The following is a 25,052-nucleotide window of genomic DNA, read 5'->3' on the forward strand; positions in this document are numbered from 1 at the left end:
AATAGGGGTGCCCAAACTTTTTCATATGACTGTAGGTGAAACCCGTGACGGAGCCATTCATTATAACGAGGCAGCAGAATTACTCCGGACTCTGTTTGGACTCTGTTCAGCGGTGTCCGTATTATCAAAAGTGCATAAAACAGTTGATGACTGCACTTTTGTGCACACCTAAAAAGATACATAAAAAGATGGACACCGCCAGACCACAGCCCAGACATGAGGTCAAAGTGACTCCTGCCTCAATACAATGAATTTTCCATTGTCTGAATCACATTTTTCAGAAATTCACATGTAATCCCCAGTGTAATTGTCGCGGGCGGAGGGGCCGCGCTCGCTAAGCTCGGGTCCGGGGCTTCTGCTGCTCGGTGGCTCGAGCGGTGGGCCGGACCCGGGGACTCGAGCAGCGCTCCTCGCCAACGAGTGATAAGGGGGTGGTTTGTTTGGGGAGATAGTTCGTGATGCCACCCACAGGTCGTTGTGATAATAGGCTCCACCGCTGCTGATGACGGGGATCCTGGGAGCAATAGCAGGGAGCAGCTAGGATGTTGGTTCCCCCTCCATGGGTAGGGGTTGGTGATCCCGGGGCCCGGTTGTGATACAGGGAGGCAGGGTAGCTGGGATGCAGGGTTGCAGGGGCAGCGCGGCGCAGTGCCGGATGGCACTGTTGTACTCACTCAGGCACAGATTCACAGAGTCTCCGGTAAACCAAACGGCTGGATGGACGGGTCCCGCAGCCGGCTGCAGTGTCTTTGCTCTCCCCGGACAGGTTGATGGTGGCTGTCTTTCCCTGCACCTTTGTAGAATGTATTGACTCCGATGGTTTCCCAACGGTAGTCCGCTCCCCGGCGTGTATGTACCGAAGGAGCCCGTTTTGCCCGCAGGCGCTGGCCCTTGGATCTCTAACCTATGGCCGTGGCTCTTTATCCTCACTGTGTGGACGGTTGCCTTCTGTCGGGTCTTGGGTGTTAGGGAACCCCTGGGGTTCAGGTCACTCTCGGATTTGACCGTTGTCGGCGGCTCCTAGCCTAGTCGGGGTCCGATGGCCCTGCCTTTGTGCTTGGTACAGATCTGCTCCCCGGTTCGGTACCGGCGGGCCACCACCCATCCCCGGTCCTACGGTTCCGCTGACTTGTACCACCTCCTGCAGACGGCCACCATCGTCTGCCGAGCTTGCTGACAGTGCCTGGGCTCCTACCCAGACACTAGCAGTTTCTGTCCTCTCACTTTCCACTCCAAACTCAACTCCTCCACTCCACTTGAACTCCAAACTTAACTAACTACTTTTTCCCACCTCCAAGCCTGTGAACTCCTCGGTTTGTGGGGCCAACCGCCTGGCTCCGCCCCACCTGGTGTGGACATCAGACCCTGGAGGAGGCAACAAGGATTTTGTTTGACTGGTGTAGACTATCCAGGGGAGGGTGTGTGTGTGATGTTGTGTTTGTGACTACCTGGCTAGTACAGGGCGTCACATAAGCGTTCAGAATAAATATGAACCGTGCTGTACTGCGATCTTTGGGAGGTAAAATAATGAAATCAACAGCAGTTGAAGACTTGGCTTTGTTTATCTTGTACGTCGCTCACCTTGTGGTATAAGTGATAGGGTGGCTTTATTTCTCCGGTCAGTAAGATTACAGTGATAACAGATTTATATAGTTCTTTCAGGTTTGGCGACTATCACTAAAAAACACCTTTTTTTTTTTTTTTTACAAAATAAAGGTTTTTTTCATCACTGAATTTTGAAGGCTATACTTTTTTTATTTTCTGCTGACAGAATCATGTGAGGGCTTGTTATTCACGGGAAGAGTTGGAGATTTTATTGGTAATATTTTGGGCCATATTTTGGGTAATATTTTTTTCTCTCTCACTATTCTACTTTTTGAGAGGCAGAACCAAGAAGAAATAGCTCACGTGTGGTTGTGACATCACGCGAGCCCCGCGTCCAATCAGCACCGGCTTTCTTCTCCCCGAACAATTAATAGGAAGTGAGCGCAGCCGCGGCGCTCACTTCCTGTCGATTAACTCTTTTTTTTCAAAGCCAGGGAGAAGGAAGCTCATTGGACGCGGGGCTCACGTTACATCACAACCCCACTTAAGTCCCGGCACCGCGATCCTGCACATCCTGTTTACTGGATGTTGGGACAGTTATCAGCGTGTAGCCGCCTCGTGAGGTGAAAATACCCTCTGGCCACGTTCAGGACTTGTACCTTGTGGCTACAGAGGCCACGTTCCGGACATATACCTCGTGGCTACAGATGCCACGTTTCGGACTTGTACCTCGTGGTTACATGAGTCACGTTCCGGACTTGTACCTCGTGGCTATGACGCATCCCTGGGGCCAGGGGTTGTACTCATCAGCGGGCCAGTGATGGTGGTTTAGGATGTCACAGTGGCCTTGCCCTGCTTCGTGACCCCGAGGTGTCAATAAAAGATGGGGATGTTGGGAGTAGTTGCCTTTCGTACGCCACCTGTTCTATGCGGCTACGAGGGGAGCCGCCGCTGCGGGATGTCGCTCACGTCTGGGGCTGATGGTGTGACGCAGCTCAGGTGTTTCAGCTCTCCACAGGTAGAGCTTGCCCCAGGGAGGATGATGAATGCGGTAGGCTATAGCGTCAGAGCGCAGGGGCGCCGACGCCAGCAATGGAAGGGACGACACAGGGTCTGCAGTTCAAGTTCTTTACTCACTATCAGACTATCGCCCCTAGAGTGCCGGTTTTCACCAAGATGGGCTCCAGCCGATCCAGGATAATTCGGAGGCCAGTGCCGGTGTTGTGGATGGTGAGCCCTTCCTCCTTGCGCGGTTTCGAATGGGTCCCCGTGGCATATAACTACACAGGTCCCCTCTTTGTGGTGTTTAAGTACCATCCCATTTAGCAGGCAGTGCGAGTCCTTTGATGGGCCGCCCTATGGTCACGACTCCTGGCTCTATATGTTGCTTTGGCCCTGGCGCTGCTGTGGGCCAGAAGACTTTAAATCCTCTGCCCAGCAGAATTATTAAAAGGACTTGAAGTTCCCCTTAACCCAGGGCTCTGCATCCCATCAGCGCTGGTCCTGAGGGAACTGACTCTGTATCCCCTCAGCGACTGTGTTCTCCCTTGTCCCACCAGGTCCACCGGTATTGCTGTTCTCCTGTTTGGAAGTGCACTTCACTGGCCTATGTCTGTCTCCTACTCACTATGTTGACTCCTCTCCCTCCCCGGGCATTACCCCTCCCCATCCTAGGTACCCAGACTAGTGGGTGGGAGGGCCCTTACCATTAGGCGGCCATCCATGTTATCCGACCCTAGCCTGGTCCCCAGTTGGAAAAGGGGCAATGGTGTGTATGAGTGGTGTGGAACCAGCACTGACCTCCTCCAAACACAGGATGAATACCGCACCTTAAGTCAGGCACAGTACCCTGTGGCGCCTGAAGCCTCTGGGGCGCCACAGCTACAGAGGCCACTTTCCGGACTTGTATCTCATGTCTACAGAGGCCACATTCCGGACTTGTACCTCGTTGCTACAGAGGCCACAATCCGGACTTGTGCCTCGTGGCTACAGAGGCCACGTTCCAGACTTGTACCTTGTTGCTACAGAGACCACGTTCCGGACTTGTACCTCGTGGCTACAGAGGCCACGCTCTGGACTTGTACCTCGTGGCTAGAGAGGCCACGTTCCAGACTTGTACCTTGTTGCTACAGAGGCCACGTTCCGGGGACTTGTACCTTGTGGCTACAGAGGCCACGTTCCGGACTTGTACCTCGTGGCTACAGAGGCCACGTTCCGGACTTGTACCTTGTGGCTACAGAGGCCACGTTCCGGACTTGTACCTCGTGGCTACAGAGGTCACGTTCCGGACTTGTCACGGATTTGCGACACGGTTTTTGCAGATGCGGATTGATTTGAAGTCTGCAGCATGCTGATTGTTGTGCGGGTTTCACCCTATTCAATAGTGACACATGCAGAAACGTGTCAACATCGCCGGCTACTTTCACATGTTTTTTTCATCAGGCACAATCCGGCTCAAAAACCTACGCAACGGATGCGGCGAAAAAAAACGGATCTGTTACAAAAGTTTTTCCATGCGGCCCGTCCGTTTTTTGACGGGTCCGGTTTGATACTGAGCATGCGCAGTTCAAAAAAACGCAGCCGGATGCGTTTTTGCCGCAGGACGCCGCATCTGGCGTCCATAGGCTTGCATTGTAAATCGCGCCGGATCCGGCGCGATGCGGTTTTTCGCCGCAAAAAACGCTGCAAGCAACATTCCATCCAGCCGCCGCATCAGCTAAATATGCCGCATCCGGCAAAAACCTGACGCAACGCAAGGCCATGCGTCACAATCCGGCGCTATTGCAAGTCTAGGAGAGAAAAACTGCATCCGGCGGCAAAAAAAAACCGGATGCGTTTTTTCTGCAAAGCTCCGGATTGTGCCTGACTGCAAAAAACTGATGTGTGAAAGCAACCCCGCTGCACACAAGGGGCCAAATAACTCTGGACATGATTGAGCACGACTAAAGGGGACTTTTTACACATGGAGATTTGTCTCCAGGTAGGCTCCTTGGTAAGGAATATGCGTTTTCTCACACTATAGGAAACTGTTCAGTATAGGGCGTTCAGCACAAGCTGCGGATTATTGGAAGCGCTTCACACGGCAGCCAATCACATCCGAGGTTCTGATTGGTTGCCATGGGGAGAAAAGTGCGTTGGAAGAACTCGGCGCTGTACCCAGCTGCTGACTCCACAGCGCCTTCAGCGGCCGTACTGTACAACTGCAGGCAGACGGCGAACCAATAGCGCCGTGACACTTCATGTTCTGGGCGTGTCTTACGAAAAGGAGGTTTGGAACGCAGAAGTCTGAAGTCCAATGCACGCAGTGTTATGTGTGCACTGTGCACGTATAATAAAGTGTATAATCGTGGACATTGCTGTACATGAGCCTGGACTGGTGACATGGAGAAGGCGGCATCTGCACTGGTGAATGTCCTGGAGTCGTACAGGGGCAGAGATAGGATGGTGAGTGCCCAGCTGCCACAGATTGGTGACATTTATAGAGCACCTGGCATCAGCTTGGAGTTTGCTATTTGTACATACAATTATTATGAAATAAAAAAAAACCTCCCCAAAATGCTGCGGGCGACACGGAAAGTAACATCACTGTAAGTGTTAAGGTCATGTGACTAAGGGAGCCAATCACTGCTTCTAATAGTGTGAGACCTCAGCGCATAAGTGTCAGGTGAACAGCATTTGTAATATTGTATTTATATACTTAAGGGGAGTCTGTCAGCAGGATGTGCCACCTAATCTGAGAGCAGCATAGTGTAGGGGTAGAGACCCTGATTCTTGCTATGTGTCACTTACTGGGCTGCTTAGTGTAGATTTGATATAATCACTGATTAATCAGCAGCAGATTGCCATTAGAGGACTACTTGGCATGCTGCCACATGGCTCAACATATTTTAGAGCACTGAATAATCCCACCACCACCACCGATTGTCAGCTTTCTGTATACAGTGCGCATGTGCAGAAAGCTGCCAATTAGTGATGTGGGCGGGGTTATACAGAGCTCAGCATTCAGAGAACTGCAGCAGAGAACTACAGCAAACAGCTCAGTAAGTGACATAGCTGGAATCAGGGTCTCTGTCTCTACATTATACTGCTCTCAGATGGGGTAACAAATTCTAGTGACAGATTCCTTACACTACGTCCAATAATCCCACTTTCTGCATTTTACTAGAGCACTGAGCAGCCACTGCTTTCTCCATTAATTATACACACACACACATACACCATATAATACTCTACCTATAATCCTCTCCCATATTTCCCATGTACAGGTAGAACACTATATACTACTCTACCTATAATCCACTCCCATATTTCCCATGTACAGGTAGAACACCATCTAATACCCTACCTATAATCCACTCCCATATTTCCCATGTACAGGTAGAACACCGTCTAATACTCTACCTATAATCCACTCCCATATTTCCCATGTACAGGTAGAACACAATCTAATACTCTACCTATAATCCACTCCCATATTTCCCATGTAGCGGTAGAACATCATCTAAAAACTCTACCTGTAATCCACTCCCATATTTCCCATGGACCGGTAGAACACAATCTAATACTCTACCTATAATCCACTCCCATATTTCCCATGGACCGGTAGAACACAATCTAATACTCTACCTATAATCCACTCCCATATTTCCCATATACCGGTAGAACACCGTTTAATACTCTACCTATAATCCTCTCCCATATTTCCCATGTACCGGTAGATCACAATCTAATACTCTACCTATAATCCACTCCCATATTTCCCATGGACCGGTAGAACACAATCTAATATTCTACCTGTAATCCACTCCCATATTTCCCATGTACCGGTATAACACAATCTAATACTCTACCTATAATCCACTCCCATATTTCCCATATACCGGTAGATCACAATCTAATACTCTACCTATAATCCACTCCCATATTTCCCATATACCGGTAGAACACAATCTAATACTCTACCTATAATCCACTCCCATATTTCCCATATACCGGTAGAACACCATCTAAAAACTCTACCTGTAATCCACTCCCATATTTCCCATGTACAGGTAGAACACCGTCTAATACTCTACCTATAATCCTCTCCCATATTTTCCATGTACAGGTAGAACACAATCTAATACTCTACCTATAATCCACTCCCATATTTCCCATGGACCGGTAGAACACAATCTAATACTCTACCTATAATCCACTCCCATATTTCCCATGGACCGGTAGAACACAATCTAATACTCTACCTATAATCCACTCCCATATTTCCCATATACCGGTAGAACACAATCTAATACTCTACCTATAATCCTCTCCCATATTTCCCATATACCGGTAGAACACCGTCTAATACTCTACCTATAATCCACTCCCATATTTCCCATGTACAGGTAGAACACAATCTAATACTCTACCTATAATCCACTCCCATATTTCCCATGTACCGGTAGAACACCGTCTAATACTCTACCTATAATCCACTCCCATATTTCCCATGTACCGGTAGATCACAATCTAATACTGTACCTATAATCCTCTCCCATATTTCCCATATACCGGTAGATCACAATCTAATACTCTACCTATAATCCACTCCCATATTTCCCATATACCGGTAGAACACAATCTAATACTCTACCTATAATCCACTCTCATATTTCCCATATACCGGTAGAACACCATATAATACTCTACCTATAATCCTCTCCCATATTTCCCATGTACCGGTAGAACACCATATAATACTGTACCTATAATCCTCTCCCATATTTCCCATATACCGGTAGAACACCATATAATACTCTACCTATAATCCTCTCCCATATTTCCCATATACCGGTAGAACACCATATAATACTGTACCTATAATCCACTCCCATATTTCCCATGTACCGGTAGATCACAATCTAATACTGTACCTATAATCCACTCCCATATTTCCCATGTACCGGTAGAACACCATCTAAAAACTCTACCTATAATCCACTCCCATATTTCCCATGTACAGGTAGAACACCATCTAAAAACTCTACCTATAATCCACTCCCATATTTCCCATGTACAGGTAGAACACCGTCTAATACTCTACCTATAATCCATTCCCATATTTCCCATATACCGGTAGAACACCATCTAAAAACTCTACCTATAATCCACTCCCATATTTCCCATGTACAGGTAGAACACCGTCTAATACTCTACCTATAATCCTCTCCCATATTTTCCATGTACAGGTAGAACATCATCTAAAAACTCTACCTATAATCCACTCCCATATTTCCCATGTACAGGTAGAACACAATCTAATACTCTACCTATAATCCACTCCCATATTTCCCATGTAGCGGTAGAACATCATCTAAAAACTCTACCTGTAATCCACTCCCATATTTCCCATGGACCGGTAGAACACAATCTAATACTCTACCTATAATCCACTCCCATATTTCCCATATACCGGTAGAACACCATCTAAAAACTCTACCTATAATTCACTCCCATATTTCCCATGGACCGGTAGAACACAATCTAATACTCTACCTATAATCCACTCCCATATTTCCCATGGACCGGTAGAACACAATCTAATACTCTACCTATAATCCACTCCCATATTTCCCATATACCGGTAGAACACCGTTTAATACTCTACCTATAATCCTCTCCCATATTTCCCATGTACCGGTAGATCACAATCTAATACTCTACCTATAATCCACTCCCATATTTCCCATGGACCGGTAGAACACAATCTAATACTCTACCTGTAATCCACTCCCATATTTCCCATGTACCGGTATAACACAATCTAATACTCTACCTATAATCCACTCCCATAGTTCCCATATACCGGTAGAACACCGTCTAATACTCTACCTATAATCCACTCCCATATTTCCCATGTACCGGTAGATCACAATCTAATACTCTACCTATAATCCACTCCCATATTTCCCATATACCGGTAGATCACAATCTAATACTCTACCTATAATCCACTCCCATATTTCCCATATACCGGTAGAACACAATCTAATACTCTACCTATAATCCACTCCCATATTTCCCATATACCGGTAGAACACCATCTAAAAACTCTACCTATAATCCACTCCCATATTTCCCATGTACAGGTAGAACACCGTCTAATACTCTACCTATAATCCTCTCCCATATTTTCCATGTACAGGTAGAACACAATCTAATACTCTACCTATAATCCACTCCCATATTTCCCATGGACCGGTAGAACACAATCTAATACTCTACCTATAATCCACTCCCATATTTCCCATGGACCGGTAGAACACAATCTAATACTCTACCTATAATCCACTCCCATATTTCCCATATACCGGTAGAACACAATCTAATACTCTACCTATAATCCTCTCCCATATTTCCCATATACCGGTAGAACACCGTCTAATACTCTACCTATAATCCACTCCCATATTTCCCATGTACAGGTAGAACACAATCTAATACTCTACCTATAATCCACTCCCATATTTCCCATGTACCGGTAGAACACCGTCTAATACTCTACCTATAATCCACTCCCATATTTCCCATGTACAGGTAGAACACAATCTAATACTCTACCTATAATCCACTCCCATATTTCCCATGTACCGGTAGAACACCGTCTAATACTCTACCTATAATCCACTCCCATATTTCCCATGTACCGGTAGATCACAATCTAATACTGTACCTATAATCCTCTCCCATATTTCCCATATACCGGTAGATCACAATCTAATACTCTACCTATAATCCTCTCCCATATTTCCCATGTACCGGTAGAACACAATCTAATACTCTACCTATAATCCACTCCCATATTTCCCATATACCGGTAGAACACCATATAATACTCTACCTATAATCCACTCCCATATTTCCCATATACCGGTAGAACACCATATAATACTGTACCTATAATCCACTCCCATATTTCCCATATACCGGTAGAACACCATATAATACTCTACCTATAATCCACTCCCATATTTCCCATGTACCGGTAGATCACAATCTAATACTGTACCTATAATCCACTCCCATATTTCCCATGTGTTTTTGTTGGTTTCCGACGTGCTATGTGACAGGTTTCTTCCTTATTCCTTCTCGTTGTTAGATACGGACACTGTGCTATAGCTGTCAGCTGCTTGGAGGCGCCATAACACAGAGACATGGAGAAGCACAGCCGTGTGGAAGGAGTCTTCTTATTGTGGCCTCTCAGCTGAGTCACTGCAGGACAGTCCTGAGACTCTTTGATGACCTGTCCATGCTGGCGTACTCTCTTCAGTACGGTCTAGGAAACCAGGTCAGTTGGATCAAGGTTCACTGAACCGCTGCTTACAATCCCATAAGTCTCACATATTCTGCTCCCCCCTAATATTGGACTGTTCAAAACATAATATAAATCTTACCACTGACAGCCAAAGCCAATGTTCTTATCTGTTCAGAGGGTTCTTAACCCCGTCAGGTACCATGAAATAAAATCACTAGTTGTACCAATCTGCATGGGGTCACATTGAGCAGACAAGGGTTAAGAAAGATGTCTTTATTGAAACCAGCATAATGTAGCGTCTTCCTCCATAAAGCCCAACATCCAGTGGAAATCATCCTTTAGTACTACAGTAGTGTTATAGGACAAGGAGCCATGCGACCATAGGGGAAACAGTCAGGGTCACTTTATTAACCCTTTCCAACACGGCAATTTTTCATTTTTGCACTTTAATTTTTTCCACCTTTTTAAGAACCATAATATTTTCATCGACAGACGTATGACTGCTTGTTTTTTGCTGGAGGAGTTTTACCATTTAATGTGCTATTGTTTTTTGTTTAGGATTTTTTGTTTTTGTTTTGTTTTTTTTTTAGCTTTTTGTATTTACAGTGTTCATTGTATGGTAAAAAGCACTTGTCAACATGATTCTCCAGGTCAGTACAATTGCAGCACTTCCGAATATATATATATAGGAAAGGAAAGGGTCGGCATTCAGAGAAGTAAAATCTTCAAATTTTGTTAAGAATCCATATATATATATATATTAGCTGTAGCACCCGGCGTTGCCCGGGATAGTAACCGTCTCTCTGTCTCTCTCCCAGTTTCTGTCTGTGTGTCGCTCTCTGTCTGTCTCTTTCCTTGTCTGTCTGTGTCTATGTCTCTGTCTGTTTCTATCTCTCTGTCTGTCTTTGTATCAGTCTATCTCTGTGTCTGTCTGTCTCTCTGTCTCTTTCCCCAGTCTGTCTCTTTCCCCAGTCTGTCTCTTTCCCCAGTCTGTCTCTTTCCCCAGTCTGTCTCTTTCCCCAGTCTGTCTCTTTCCCCAGTCTGTCTCTTTCCCCAGTCTGTCTCTTTCCCCAGTCTGTCTCTTTCCCCAGTCTGTCTCTTTCCCCAGTCTGTCTCTTTCCCCAGTCTGTCTCTTTCCCCAGTCTGTCTCTTTCCCCAGTCTGTCTATATCTGTCTCTCTCTGTCTGTCTCTTTCCCCGTCTGTCTCTATCTATCTGTCTCGGTCTCTCTCTGTCTGTCTCTCTATCCGTCTCCCCACCGACATCTTATTACCTCACACATTAGCTTATTATGCTAACACTGTCCTTTGTTCCTATAGCAACCAATCAGAGCTCCTATTAGTAACCTGTAGTTCCAGGCTCCATTCACTTTAATGGAGGCAGCTTTTTGGAGAGTAACTGTAAAGCGCAGGGTTAAATTTTCCTGTCAAAACAGTCTGACGTTCCCTGGGTCACATGAGGAGTGTGTGCAAAATTTCGTGATTGTAAATACGACGGTGCGGATTCCTTTAGCAGACAAACACATACATACATACATACATACATACATACATACATACATACATACATACATACATACATCACACACATACATACACTCAGCTTTATATATTAGATATATATTTCCTAATTTCTAATGTGCTAATTTTTTTTATAATTTATTAATTTTTTTTTTCTTTCTACTTTTCACTATATTTAATAGTTCCATTTGGGGCCTTGTGCTATACACAGCAGTGCTGTATGTAGCAAAAATCATGGTCTCCTTTTGAACGCCATCCACTGGCTGGTTTTCACAACGGTACTGTCATTACAACCTATCAGCGTCCCATGATCGCCCCCCTGCCACATGTTAAATGCCGCTGACAGAGGTTGACAGTGTTATTTAACAGTGTTAGGCCCTGTGGGCACTTGCCGGTTTTTGTCTCGGTTTTGCTGCATGTTTCGCTGCATGTTATGTTCATAACATCTCTGCAGTGATTCACCAGCAAAACCTATGGGAAAAAAAAATGCTGTGCGCACTATGCGGATTTTGACAGCTGCATGTTTTGCTGCGGGATTCCCGCAGCAAAAACGATTGCATGTCACTTCTTTTCCGCACATCGCTGCGGCATATCATTCCATTCACTGCAATGTAATCGTGAAATCCCGCAGGGAATAACCCAGGCAGCAAATTCTGTGCGGTTCATTGCGTTATTCCCTGCGGTATTTCGTGTTTTCGGATGAAGGAATAAAGCTGGGCTCTACTGCCTTAAGAGAGGTGCTTAAGGGAAAGGTAACGCTCACGCTCAACTGTATCATAGATCCCAAGCACTCAAATAGGACACGAAGAATAAATGCAAAAGTGTTGTTTATTAGACTATTTGCAAAAAGAAAACGCCACCGCAATAGAGCAAAGCCAACGTTTCGGCCTGTGTTAGGCCTTTGTCAAGGTTTTGCGTATGATAGATTGGCGGATGGGACGACTTAAACGTCAAACGATTGTACCATACCGTGTTTACTTTTCAAAAGTACGTTGCAAAGGCCAGGGAGGCCCAGAAGAGAGGTGGGGGAAGAAAGAGGATGCCTGGATAACACGAGGAGTGGGGACAGGGTCCCAGAGGTCTGTGTTTGTTCATGCCTCCTGCCACAAACACAGACCTCTGGGACCCTGTCCCCACTCCTCGTGTTATCCAGGCATCCTCTTTCTTCCCCCACCTCTCTTCTGGGCCTCCCTGGCCTTTGCAACGTACTTTTGAAAAGTAAACGCCGTATGGAACAATTGTTTGACGTTTAAGTCGTCCCATCCTCCAATCTATCATACGCAAAACCTTGACAAAGGCCTAACACAGGCTGAAACGTTGGCTTTGCTCTATTGCGGTGGCGTTTTCTTTTTGCAAATAGTCTAATAAACAACACTTTTCCATTTATTCTTCGTGTCCTATTTGAGTGCTTGGGATCTATGATACAGTTTCGCGTTTTCGGGACATAATGTTCATCACTGCCTGCGGTTTGTAGGGAAGGGATGTCATTATGACAGGAAGAGGAAGCGGAGCAGAGAGTAAACACACACACACACAGACATAGAACACACACACATCGCACTCACACACAGACATATAGAATACACATACAAAACAAACGGACATATAGAAAAGAAAAAAAAACACGTGGGCTCCGCCGTATTTTTACCGTCCAGCCGAGGTAAACACACAGCGGCGGCCCGGTATTCTCAGGCGCGGGGGGCCAGAGTTAATGTCCCCCCCCCTCCCGCAGCCGAGACTATCAGCCCGCAGCTGCCCCGGGACTGTCGCATCCATTATGCGGCAGTCCCGGAGTGTCCCCGGCTCTTCCTGTTGCTGTGATGCGGTGGCAATCCAGGGTAATATAAGGAGTTAATGGCGGCGGATTGCTGCCACTAAGGGTGGTGTCACACACAGCGACGACGACAACGACGTCGCTGCTACGTCACCATTTTCTGTGACGTTGCAGCGACGTCCCGTCGCTCTCGCTGTGTGTGACATCCAGCAACGACCTGGCCCCTGCTGTGAGGTCGCCGGTCGTTGCTGAATGTCCAGCTTCATTTTTTGGTCGTCGCTCTCCCGCTCTGACGCACACATCGCTGTGTGTGACAGCGAGAGAGCGACAAAATGAAGCGAGCAGGAAGCAGGAGCCGGCATCTGGCAGCTGCGGTAAGCTGTAACCAGGGTAAACATCGGGTAACCAAGGGAAGACCTTTCCCTGGTTACCCGATATTTACCTTTGTTACCAGCATCCACCGCTCTCGCTGCCAGTGCCGGCTCCTGCTCTCTGCACATGTAGCTGCAGTACACATCGGGTAATTAACCCGATGTGTACTGTAGCTAGGAGTGCAGGGAGCCAGCGCTAAGCGCGGCTCCCTTCTCTCTGCACATGTAGCACAGTGACGCATGTCGTTATGATTGCTGCTGCTTCTGCTGTGTTTGACAGCTAAGCAGCGATCATAACAGCGACTTATAAGGTCGCTGTTGCGTCACAGAAAATGGTGACGTAACAGCGACGTCGCTATGTGTAAACCCAGCTTAAGTCCAGGCTTGATCATGGCAGCATCTATGTGACAGCTGATATGATCAACCCGTAAGTAAAGTGAATAAACACAAACACCGAAAAATCCTTTATTTTAAATAAAACACAAAAAAGCCCCTGTTTCACCCCTTTTATTAACTTCTCCCAAAACACACAGCTCCGGCGTAATCAACATCCTGCGATGCTTTCATCCAGCCGCGACTGACACACTACTGAATGGAGCCTCGCAACAAGACAGACTGCAGAGAGGTAACCACAGGGCATTTCCCACAGCCGGTAATGTGAACACACATTACCGCTCGGGAGAAATGCAGCGTGTGCTCACAGGGACTCTATCTATCCCTCTATCTATTCTTCTATCTGTCTATTTATCTTTTTTTTTTTGCATTGAATGCATTAAAACACATGTACCAAATCGCACGCGGTAAAACCGCGAACAGTACCGTGGTAAAACCGCGGCAAAACGCATGCAGTTTTCGGGTGCGGTTTGCCGCGTTTTTTTACCGCGGGTGTGGTAATCTTTCAGACCCTGAATTGTTTTCCAGTGCGCACAGGGCCTTACAGCCACAGTCTCCACACTGCTCCACCCACGGCTGTTAGAGGCAGATGATGGCTGATTAATTCAGCCTTCATCTCGGTGTGCATATCAAAGGTAGGGAGACTGCTTACAACGAAGATAGTACATCATAAATCATTAAGGGGTTAAAGAAGCTCAGGCTCTATTGAAGTTTCCAATCTCATAATGTTTACCCCACGGGTACTGAACGCTTGTTCCTGTGGCAGTGACCTCTAAAAGCAGGACCCCGACAGGTAAATTTGCTCTTGGAAGAAGGGGAATAAAAAAAATAAAATGGCATATTGCACAGGGGTGAAGAGGTGGGGAGCCCGCGTGCTTGTGCCTTAAGGACATTGCCAGGAGCCCTGTGTGATATGCGCAGACCCTGGAGCGTGGGGCCCAAAGTAGGAGCAGGGGAGCGAGAAGGCCAGCAGTGAGTACGTCGTCGTCCCTGCCAGGTGGAGGGAGCTGGACAGTGCAGGGACACCGGCGTTACATGCGTCATTGCCCACTTGGAGGTATCGGCAGGTTTTGAGCATGCCTCCTCATAGGACTGGTGCATGATACCTGGTGGTTCTGCATTAACTGGCAGCCAACCAATGGGCACCACCTTTTGTCTCCCAGTATGTTAGATTGACCATCAATGTATATTCTTGAGGACCCCTCCTTAGGCCATGTATTCTTCACACTTTATGAAACTATATTAACTACCTACAAGCCAAGCGACACTACTCTGTCCTCCTCCTCCTGGACCTGTCCTCTGCATTCGACACAGTAGACCATTCCCTCCTACTACAGATTCTCTCATCTCTGGGCATCACAGACTTGGCCCTAACTTGGATCTCCTCATACCTAACCGACCGAACTTTCAGCGTCTCCCATTCTCACACAACTTCCTCATCTCGCCCCCTATCTGTCGGTGTTCCCCCAAGGCTCAGTTCTTGGACCCCTGCTGTTCTCCATCTACACCTTCGGCCTGGGACAGCTCATTGAGTCCTACGGCTTCCAGTATCATCTCTATGCCGATGACACACAGATCTACCTCTCTGGACCTGACATTACCTCTCTACTAACCAGAATCCCACAATGTCTGTCTGCTATTTCATCCTTCTTCTCTGTGCGATTCCTAAAACTTAACATGGACAAAACAGAATTCATTGTCTTTCCTCCTCCTCACTCATCTCCTCCAACAAGCCTTTCCATCAAACTCGATGGTTGCTTACTCTCCCCAGTCTCACAAGCTCGTTGCCTTGGAGTGACCCTCGACTCTGCTCTATCCTTCAAGCCACACATCCAAGCCCTCTTCACCTCATGCCGATTACAACTCAAAAACATCTCCCGGATCCGTGCTTTCCTTAACCAAGAATCAGCAAAAACATTAGTGCATGCCCTCATCATCTCCCGCCTCGACTACTGCAACCTCCTGCTCTCTGGCCTCCCTTCCAACACTCTTGCACCCCTCCAATCTATCCTAAACTCTGCGGCCCGCTTAATCCACCTCTCCCCTCGCTACTCCCCAGCCTCGCCACTCTGCCAATCCCTTCACTGGCTTCCCATCACCCAACGACTCCAGTTCAAAACACTAACCATGACATACAAAGCCATGCACAACCTGTCTCCTCCCTACATCTGTGACCTAGTCTCCCGGTACCTACCTGCACGCAACCTCAGATCCTCACAAGATCTCCTTCTCTGCTCCTCCCTTATCTCCTCTTCCCACAATCGCGTACAAGATTTCTCCCGTGCATCCCCCATACTCTGGAACGCTCTACCTCAGCACATCAGACTCTCCCCTACCGTGGAAAGCTTCAAGAGGAACCTCAAGACCCACCTCTTCCAACAAGCCTACAACCTACAACAGCCCTCAGTCCAGTAGACCACTGCGCAACCAGCTCTGTCCTCACCTATTGTACCATCACCCATTCCCTGTAGACTGTAAGCCCTCGCGGGCAGGGTCCTCTCTCCTCCTGTACCAGTCTGTTATGTACTGTTAATGATTGTTGTACGTATACCCTTTCATTTGTAAAGCGCCATGGAATAAATGGCGCTATAATAATAAATAATAATAATAATAATAATAATACATGCAGAATGTATCCATAGGGCCCAAGTGACTTGTCAGATGATGAGTGTGTCCTAATATGTATTTTTCTATATTTTGAGACTGATTCATAAAAGTGCAAAATGTTATTTTTTGCACAACGGCAAAGCCGGAGAGGGGGTGGACCAGAGAGTGGCTATGCCCACCCGTCAAATTCAGCTAAAGAGCTGCCGTCTCTTCTGCTAGAAATACTGGTCCAGTCCTTGCCTGGAGTAAGATTTCTGGCGAGGTGCGTGCCACTGAGAGGACACGTCCTTAATGAATTTGGCACAGCATACTCCAGCGAGCCTTTAATGAATCGGCCCCGTAGTGTCCTGTATATAGAGGCTGAAATATGTGTTTATGTGTGAACATTTCAGGCTTCATTTCCTCTAATAGACCAATTATAAGATATTTACAGATCTAATAGTGACCATTAATCCTTGTGTTGCACAAGTTACCATTGTTCTTGTGTATGTGCCTTTTATACTTTGCAGAATTTCTCTCTCGATGTGAACTGTTTGTTGGTGATCTTTTCTTTACGCTTATGCATCTTTTTTCCATCGCATTTATTAGGCATATTTTGGTTATATTACAACAACTTATTAATTGTAATAAAACCCATAAATGACCAGTAAATATTCTATAAATCTCCCTGTGTGTTAGGAGAAAGACTTTCTCATCAGGTGGATCTCTGTATTGGGCAACGTATTTGACCAGCTGTATTATCCATGTGAGCATATGGCCTGGGCAGCAGATGCTGGCGTTATTCACATTAAGTCTGACACGTGGTGGACTGCCAGCACAGCCCTTTGGGGTCTGTCACTCATGGTGGGAATCATACGGTAGGTCATCTCACAATCTATTGCCTTTTGTGTATGTGTGCTTCTTTCTCCTCCAGGACTGGTCATTCACTTTCAATTCACATGTAAAATCTGTATTCAGTGAAGACACACTTTCCCATTACTGAGATCAGAGATGACGGTCAGTACTTGTAAGAGGCAGTAGCCAGAGTCAGATACAGACATTCTGCTGCAAGTTCCCCTAAAATGACAGTTACGTCTCCATAGAAGTTTGAGCACTTGCCATCTCCTATTTCTGTAATGGGAATATCTGTATTCACTGAAGACAGATTTTACCCAGGAATTGAGCATTCTGCGAATATATGATCAGGCCAGAAGGGGAGAGAAGCAGATTTCTCTGATAAGATATATTACAAAGTTTCTTATTTTCACATGTACTATTGATTTATGACATAACAATTAAAATGACAGTTACTCTTTAAAAGACGTGTGTCATCAGAAAATAACCTATTATTTAACCAGTTCAAGACCAGTCCATTTACTACCATTCCTTATAAAGCACTTATTTTTTTCTTACATGCAGATTTAAGTAATTTTTGCGTCTTTTTTTCATTATGCATGAGGCTTCAATTTTAGGTCAATGTAATGTTCTCTTTCTTTTTTATGCTGAGATTGAGAGATAAAATTAAGAGAAATAAGTGTATTAGGCTCATCTGTTGAGGTGGATCCTCTAAGCCTAAGGTCTGGGTGGGCACACTGGCCACGTGCAGCAGGCAGGTTAGGCACGGGGAAATGGGTAGCAGAAGTACTGGAAGCCACAGGCAGACAGAAGGCCAGTAGCAGAGGCACTGGAAGCTGCAGGAAGGCAGGCGAGAGGTACTGGAAGCCGCAGGAAAGCAGGCCAGAGGTACTGGAAGCCGCAGGAAAGCAGGCCAGAGGTACTGGAAGCCGCAGGCAGGCAGGCCAGAGGTACTGCAAGCCGCAGGCAGGCAGGCCAGAGGTACTGCAAGCCGCAGGCAGGCAGGCCAGAGGTACTGCAAGCCGCAGGCAGGCAGGCCAGAGGTACTGCAAGCCGCAGGCAGGCAGGCCAGAGGTACTGCAAGCCGCAGGCAGGCAGGCCAGAGGTACTGCAAGCCGCAGGCAGGCAGGCCAGAGGTACTGCAAGCCGCAGGCAGGCAGGCCAGAGGTACTGCAAGCCGCAGACAGGCAGGCCAGAGGTACTGCAAGCCGCAGGCAGGCAGGCCAGAGGTACTGCAAGCCGCAGGCAGGCAGGCCAGAGGTACTGCAAGCCGCAGGCAGGCAGGCCAGAGGTACTTCAAGCCGCAGGCAGGCAGGCCAGAGGTACTGCAAGCCGCAGGCAGGCCAGAGGTACTGCAAGCCGCAGGCAGGCCAGAGGTACTGGAGGCCGCAGGCAGGCCAGAGGTACTGGAGGCCGCAGGCAGGCCAGAGGTACTGGAGGCCGCAGGCAAGCAGGCCAGAGGTACTGGAGGCCGCAGGCAGGCCAGAGGTACTGGAGGCCGCAGGCAGGCCAGAGGTACTGGAGGCCGCAGGCAGGCAGGCCAGAGGTACTGGAGGCCGCAGGCAGGCAGGCCAGAGGTACTGGAGGCCGCAGGCAGGCTAGAGGTACTGGAGGCCGCAGGCAGGCAGGCAGGCCAGAGGTACTGGAGGCCGCAGGCAGGCCAGAGGCACTGGAGGTCGCAGGCAGGCAGACGAGAGGCACTGGAGGTCGCAGGTAGGCAGACGAGAGGCACTGGAGGTCGCAGGTAGGCAGACGAGAGGCACTGGAGGTCGCAGGTAGGCAGACTGGAGACCCGTACCAGAAGTCCTGGAAACCCATACCAGAAGTATTGGAAACCGCAGGAAAGCAGACCAGAGATTGGTAACAGAGAACCTGGAAGCCACATACAGTACTCTGGAACACTAAAGTCTTAATACCAAGACATGGGTGTGTGTTTGGGTGAGCCTTATAAAAGCCCATGCAGAAGATCACTATGGCCTATCTGCAAAACCCGAGCACAACATAGTTTAGTGGACCGGGGTGAGGACGCAAAGCCCAGATCTGGGAAAAGTGCATAACTGTACTCACCCCTCATAGGGCCCCTCTGAGAACAGTCCATTATGGAAGAAGGTGGATGCTTTGCATGAAATTTTCTGAGCAATATTGGAGCATTTAAGTCCTTCTTTGGCACCCAACATCTCTCCTCAGGACCGTATCCCTTCCAGTCAATCAAGTAGACGAGATTACCGCCAACCTTCTTGCAGCCCAGAAGACTAACCTGGTTTACTTGCTCATTAATTGGGAAAGGACCAATAAACTTGGGTGACAGTTTTTTTTGCAAACCTATGTTTTTTTGGTTTGTTTGTTTTTGTTGAAAGCCATACCTTATCTCCGGTTGGGAACAGGTCGATGGTGTCTATCAGCACTCTTCTTTGATCTAGCAGTAAGCACAGCCAAATTAGCTTGTACCTCAGTCCAGATGTTATGGTGGTCCTGAGAAACGTGGTCAGAGCAGGAAGTATCCGTTTAGCTAGAATAGGCAGGGGGAGACGTGGTTCTCGGCTGAACACTGTAACTAATGGTAATCTCCCAGAAGACTCCTAAAATATAATTGTTATGGGCGAATTCGGCCCAAGGAAGCCAGTCTGGCCAGTTATCTTGGTGGGAGCTGGAGAATATTTGTAAATACTGTTCCTTGAACTGATTAACTCTTTCAGTCTGCCTTTTTCTTTGGGGGTGATAGGCTGAGGAGAAGTCCAAGGAAATTAAGTTCTTGCAGAGTGTTATTGTTACGGGGGGACCGGCAGATTAGGACCAGGGGGTATATATCCCAATCACCAGTTGGGGCCCACCGTGCTCCAGATGGCAATGGAGCTGCTGGCACCCTGTGGGTTAGGCAGAGACTATAGAGCTGATGACTCAGAGATAACCCAGGAGACCTGGAAACCGGTCACATGTGTAGGGACACGTCAAACCGGACGACAACCCAGTTAGCGTTTCGGTGGAGCGGGCGCTACTCCGACCACGTGTGTAAGACACGTCAGGCCGAGCGGTCCTTTGATTAGCGTTTCTGGTCACCACTCGACTGGCCACGTGTGTGAAGGACACGTCAGATCACGTAGTCACACCAGTAGCATTTGACTGGGAAGCCGAGGAGAGAAATAGGGTTCACACACCCAATCCAGGAACATCCTGTTACCTCCACAGGGGTTCTGGAATACGCTGTCCGTGCGCGTAGAGGGCACAACCGGACAGGTGACGCAGCAGGTATGCTGTCCGTGTACGTAGAGAACACAACCGGACAAGTAACGCAACAGGTATGCTGTCCGTGTGCGTAGGAGGCACAAACTGACAGGTGACACAGCAGTCGCAGTCCAGTTAACGCCACTGGACTGCTATAGCACAACTGGAATGGCAGCAAGGAAGCACGGCGCCTGACCCTGATGTGCCGAGCCACGAATCTTGGCGTGACAGGCACCGTTCGCCTAGCCCTACCTACCGCTTCCAACAAAGCTAATGCCACCATGAACTCTAAATGAAGACTGCGCACCTCCATGTTGTCTCCAGCCCCTTTTATAACCTGGGTCCACCCCAAACCTAGGGTGGAACCACCAAGGTCCAATAGCAGAGTGCCATATCAGCAGCGACGTCACCAGCGGCCTATCCGGAACCGCACGTCATTGATGACCTCATGGCAGCCACGCCCCAAACACTTCACCAGTCATCGTCTGACGACCAATGGTGAGGTGCCAGATCATAGGGGCGGGCCTCTGCGAGCCAGTCCGGAGTGGCCACGTCATCAGGACACCTGACTCCCTCTGCCCTATCAGGGCCTGCCACCTCACGGACATGCTCAGTGAGGTCCTTACCGGACCTAGCCTCTGATGCACTAAGTGCCTGAGCATGCTCAATAGCCTGAACAACAGACTCAGAAATCAGACTATCTGCCTGAGCATGTTCAGTAGGAACATCCCAGAACTTGGACACAGCACGAAGTCCAAGTACCTGTGCAAAGAGGCTGTTAGGATTAATTGTGGGAGCATGCTCAGTAGCCTGAACTGAGGACTTAGTCTCAGAAATGACACAATCAGGCTGAGCATGCTCAGTAGGCAAAACACCAGACTTAGACTCTGGCTGGGGTAAATCGGCGCACGCATGTGCACTAGCCACCACTTAGATGTGGTGGAAGGAGCAGCCAACTGGACGACCCGAGACACGGCCAAGAACGGCAGCCGGCGCCTGGGCGCAACAGGAACCGCAGCAGGCTGCTTGCGGCTATGGTGGCACCGGTTCGTAACAGTTATCCAGAATCTGGAAACAAATTGAACCCCACAGTCACAGACTATACGAGCTCAAGGGCCATGGAACCAGAACATTTCTTTGAAAAAAAGCTTCAGGCCACTGTGACGTGGACAAAAGACCTGGTAAGGACCTAAAAGTAGAGATGTTGGAGACAAACCAGAATCGGTAGCAAAATCCATAGAGATCTCAGCCCATGGCTTTTAGGGCTGCTTCTCACTTGCGAGTTTCTCGCAGTAGAGCAATGCGAGAAAATCTCACATTGGAATCGGACACATGTTAGTGAATGATTCAGCTCTCATCTGCCATTTTTTTTTTTTTTCTCAGTCCAAATCGGACTGAGAAAAAAAATCGCAGCATGCTGCTTTTTTGAGAGTTTCTACCGCGAGTCTCTCCAATGCAAGTCTATGGGAGCGTGTAAAAAATCAGATGTCACGGGACGGCACTCACACCATCCTAGTGTCATCCGATTTTCTAAATACATTTCTCGCATGTTTCCTAAAAATCTGGAAACGAGCGATGTCTCACAATGTCTGTCAATCACTATTCTCTGTCAGTCGGTGTCTCCCTCTCGGACTCTATTCTCTCTGCGTCGGTCACTATCTCTCTGTCGTTCTGTCGGTCGGTCACTATCTCTGTCCCTCACTCTCTGTCCATGTCGGTCTATCCCTCTCCCCCCCTCTCTCATACTCACCGATCACTGGCGCGGCGCTGCACGGCTGTCACACTGCTCCGGCAGCTTCTCCTCTTTTGAAAAAGCCGGCCGCTCATTAAACAATCTCGTATTCCCTGCTTTCCCCACCCACAGGCGCCTATGATTGGTTGCAGTGAGACACGCCCCCACGCTGAGTGACAGCTGTGTCACTGCAACCAATCACAGCAGCCGGAGGGCGTGTCTATGCTGTGCAGTAAAATAAATAAATAAATAATAAAAGAAAATGGCGTGTGGTCCCCCCCAATTTTAATACCAGCCAGATACAGCCATACGTCTGAAGGCTGGTATTCTCAGGATGGGGAGCTCCACGTTATGGGGAGCCCCCCCAGCCTAATAATATCAGTCAGCAGCCGCCCAGAATTGCCGCATACATTAGATGTGACAGTTCTGGGACTGTACCCGGCTCTTCCCGATTTGCCCTGGTACGTTGGCAAATCGGGGTAATAAGGAGTTAATGGCAGCCCATAGCTGCCACTAAATCCTAGATTAATCATGTCAGGCATCTATGAGACACCCTCCATGATTAATTTGTAAGTTACAGTAAATAAACACACACACACCTGAAAAAATCATTTATTAGAAATTAAAAACACTAACAGAGCTGGAAGCGACGCTGAAGGTCCGTGGATTACGCCGGACATGGAGGGCTTTTTGGGGATTATTAAATTGGTGAACCAGGGAATTTGTTAGTGTTTTTAATTTCTAATAAATGATTTTTTCAGGTGTGTGTGTGTTTATTTACTGTAACTTACAGATTAATCTTGGAGGGTGTCTCATAGACGCCTGACATGATTAATCTAGGATTTAGTGGCAGCTATGGGCTGCCATTAACTCCTTATTACCCCGATTTGCCAACGCACCAGGGCAAATCGGGAAGAGCCGGGTACAGTCCCAGAACTGTCGCATCTAATGTATGCGGCAATTCTGGGCGGCTGCTGACTGATATTGTTAGGCTGGGGGGCTCCCCATAATGTGGAGCTCCCCATCCTGAGAATACCAGCCTTCAGCCGTATGGCTTTATCTGGCTGGTATTAAAATTGGGGAGGACCGCACGCCATTTTTTTTAATTATTTATTTATTTATTTCACTGCACAGTATAGACCTGCCCACCGACTGCTGTGATTGGTTGCAGTGAGACACCTGTCACTCAGCGTGGAGGCGTGTTTCACTGCAACCAATCATAGGCGCCTGTGGGCTGGGAAAGCAGGGAATACGAGATTCTTTAATGAGCGGCCGGCTTTTTCAAAATAGTAAAAGCCGCCGGAGCAGTGTGAACGCCGTGCAGCGCCGCGCTGGGGATCGGGGATCGGTGAGTATGAGAGAAGGCTGCTAACTTCAGTCATTCAGGGGATTAGCGGTCACCGGTGAATCCTTCACAGGTGACCGCTAATCAGGACGCGGCACAGACAGAGCCGCAGCATGACAATGAAGTCGGGTGAAGTTCACCCGAGTTCATTCTGACAGTGCGGCTCTGTCTGTGTCTGCTGTCATCTGCCATTAAGCTCTGCTGCATGGCTGTCAGTGTCTGCTGTCAGCGGCCATGTAGCAGAGCTGAATGGCAGATGACATAGTAAAAAATACGCATTACACACGCATTACACACGCTAGTAAAATCATTAATTTATTCAGAAAAAGCATCGCACTTGCGTTGCACTCGGACCTAACGTGAACTAAAATCAGCCGAGTTTTTTTCAGCCCAGTCGGACCGATTTTACTCGCATAGATGTGTTTCCACCCTTATGGAATGGTAATCAACTGTCTCCAGCTCTCTTTGCACTGGATCCCTGTTTTTACATCTAGTCGATCATGTGGAGTTGCACTCCTATGCAGTAACATTAGAACATCACTGTAGAGTAAGATCCGGGTGTTCTGGAAACAGTTAAATAGTTTTGGGGTTTTTGTGTTTTTTTTTTTGTTTTTTTTTCTAAGTTTAGAATGATTTTCCAAGAATGCTCTGATCTGAGTAAAGATCATTGTAAAGGAAAATGTAAGATTCCTGTTTATTAATATAGCTAGTGATTTAGAAGACATTTAATAAGAAATAGTATTTTTTAAACAATTGGTCATTTTCTGAGAACACATTCATTTGTAGATGAAACAAACTGTCTGGCGTTTGTCACTCTATTAGACGTGAGATCTAACTTCTATCTAACTGGACAAGAAATGATTTCCTAACTCAAAATCACCATTAATTGAAGCAAAATATTTACATTCATCATTGGGTAGATAATATCTGAAATGTAGCTATTCTGTATAGTGTAGCAGGGCTTTCCTATAAGATAGCATGCAAATACGAGCGCTATGGGGAGCATCCAAATGTCCTAGTTATATACATAAGAAAACTCTATATGTAGGCTAATAATCGTGTGCCAATGGGTAATGTCTGGTCACAAAAGCAGAATGCAGCAGAGCCTTTCCATACCTGCTGACATTATGGGACATATTTATCAGTACTTTTACTATACCATACCCAATAAGTCCATATAATGCAGAATGTAAAACTGTAAACGTATTTATTCAAGGCACAAGACGGAGGATGGCGCTGCATGACACCAATATGTAATGTTCTTAGGTGAACACTAGGTGGCAGTGAGGTGTCACACTGCAGCACAGATTATGCTGTTCAATCCAAAGTAATACAGTGTAACATCATTCTGTAACTATTACTATTGGACAATCACCCTTAGGCTACATTCACATGACCGTTCCGTTTTTGCGGG

General features: G+C 47.4%; 1 protein-coding gene across 3 annotated transcripts in view; it reads left to right on the forward strand.

The window, feature by feature from the left end:
* Positions 1 to 4,817: 4,817 nt before the first annotated feature.
* Positions 4,818 to 25,052, forward strand: part of LOC142315826 (peroxisomal membrane protein 11C-like) — a 99,349-nt gene continuing 79,114 nt past the window's right edge. For all 3 annotated transcript variants that reach the window (XR_012754628.1, XM_075352578.1, XM_075352579.1), the window contains exons 1-3: positions 4,818 to 4,989; positions 9,686 to 9,874; positions 17,184 to 17,362. Coding sequence is in view for 2 of the 3 variants with exons in the window: in XM_075352578.1 (XP_075208693.1) it covers positions 4,927 to 4,989; positions 9,686 to 9,874; positions 17,184 to 17,362 (431 nt within the window). In the remaining variant the exon portion in view is untranslated. The remainder of the gene's footprint in view (positions 4,990 to 9,685; positions 9,875 to 17,183; positions 17,363 to 25,052) is intronic.

Source organism: Anomaloglossus baeobatrachus, chromosome 1, assembly GCF_048569485.1.
Source record: "Anomaloglossus baeobatrachus isolate aAnoBae1 chromosome 1, aAnoBae1.hap1, whole genome shotgun sequence".
NCBI classification, from domain to species: domain Eukaryota; kingdom Metazoa; phylum Chordata; class Amphibia; order Anura; family Aromobatidae; genus Anomaloglossus; species Anomaloglossus baeobatrachus.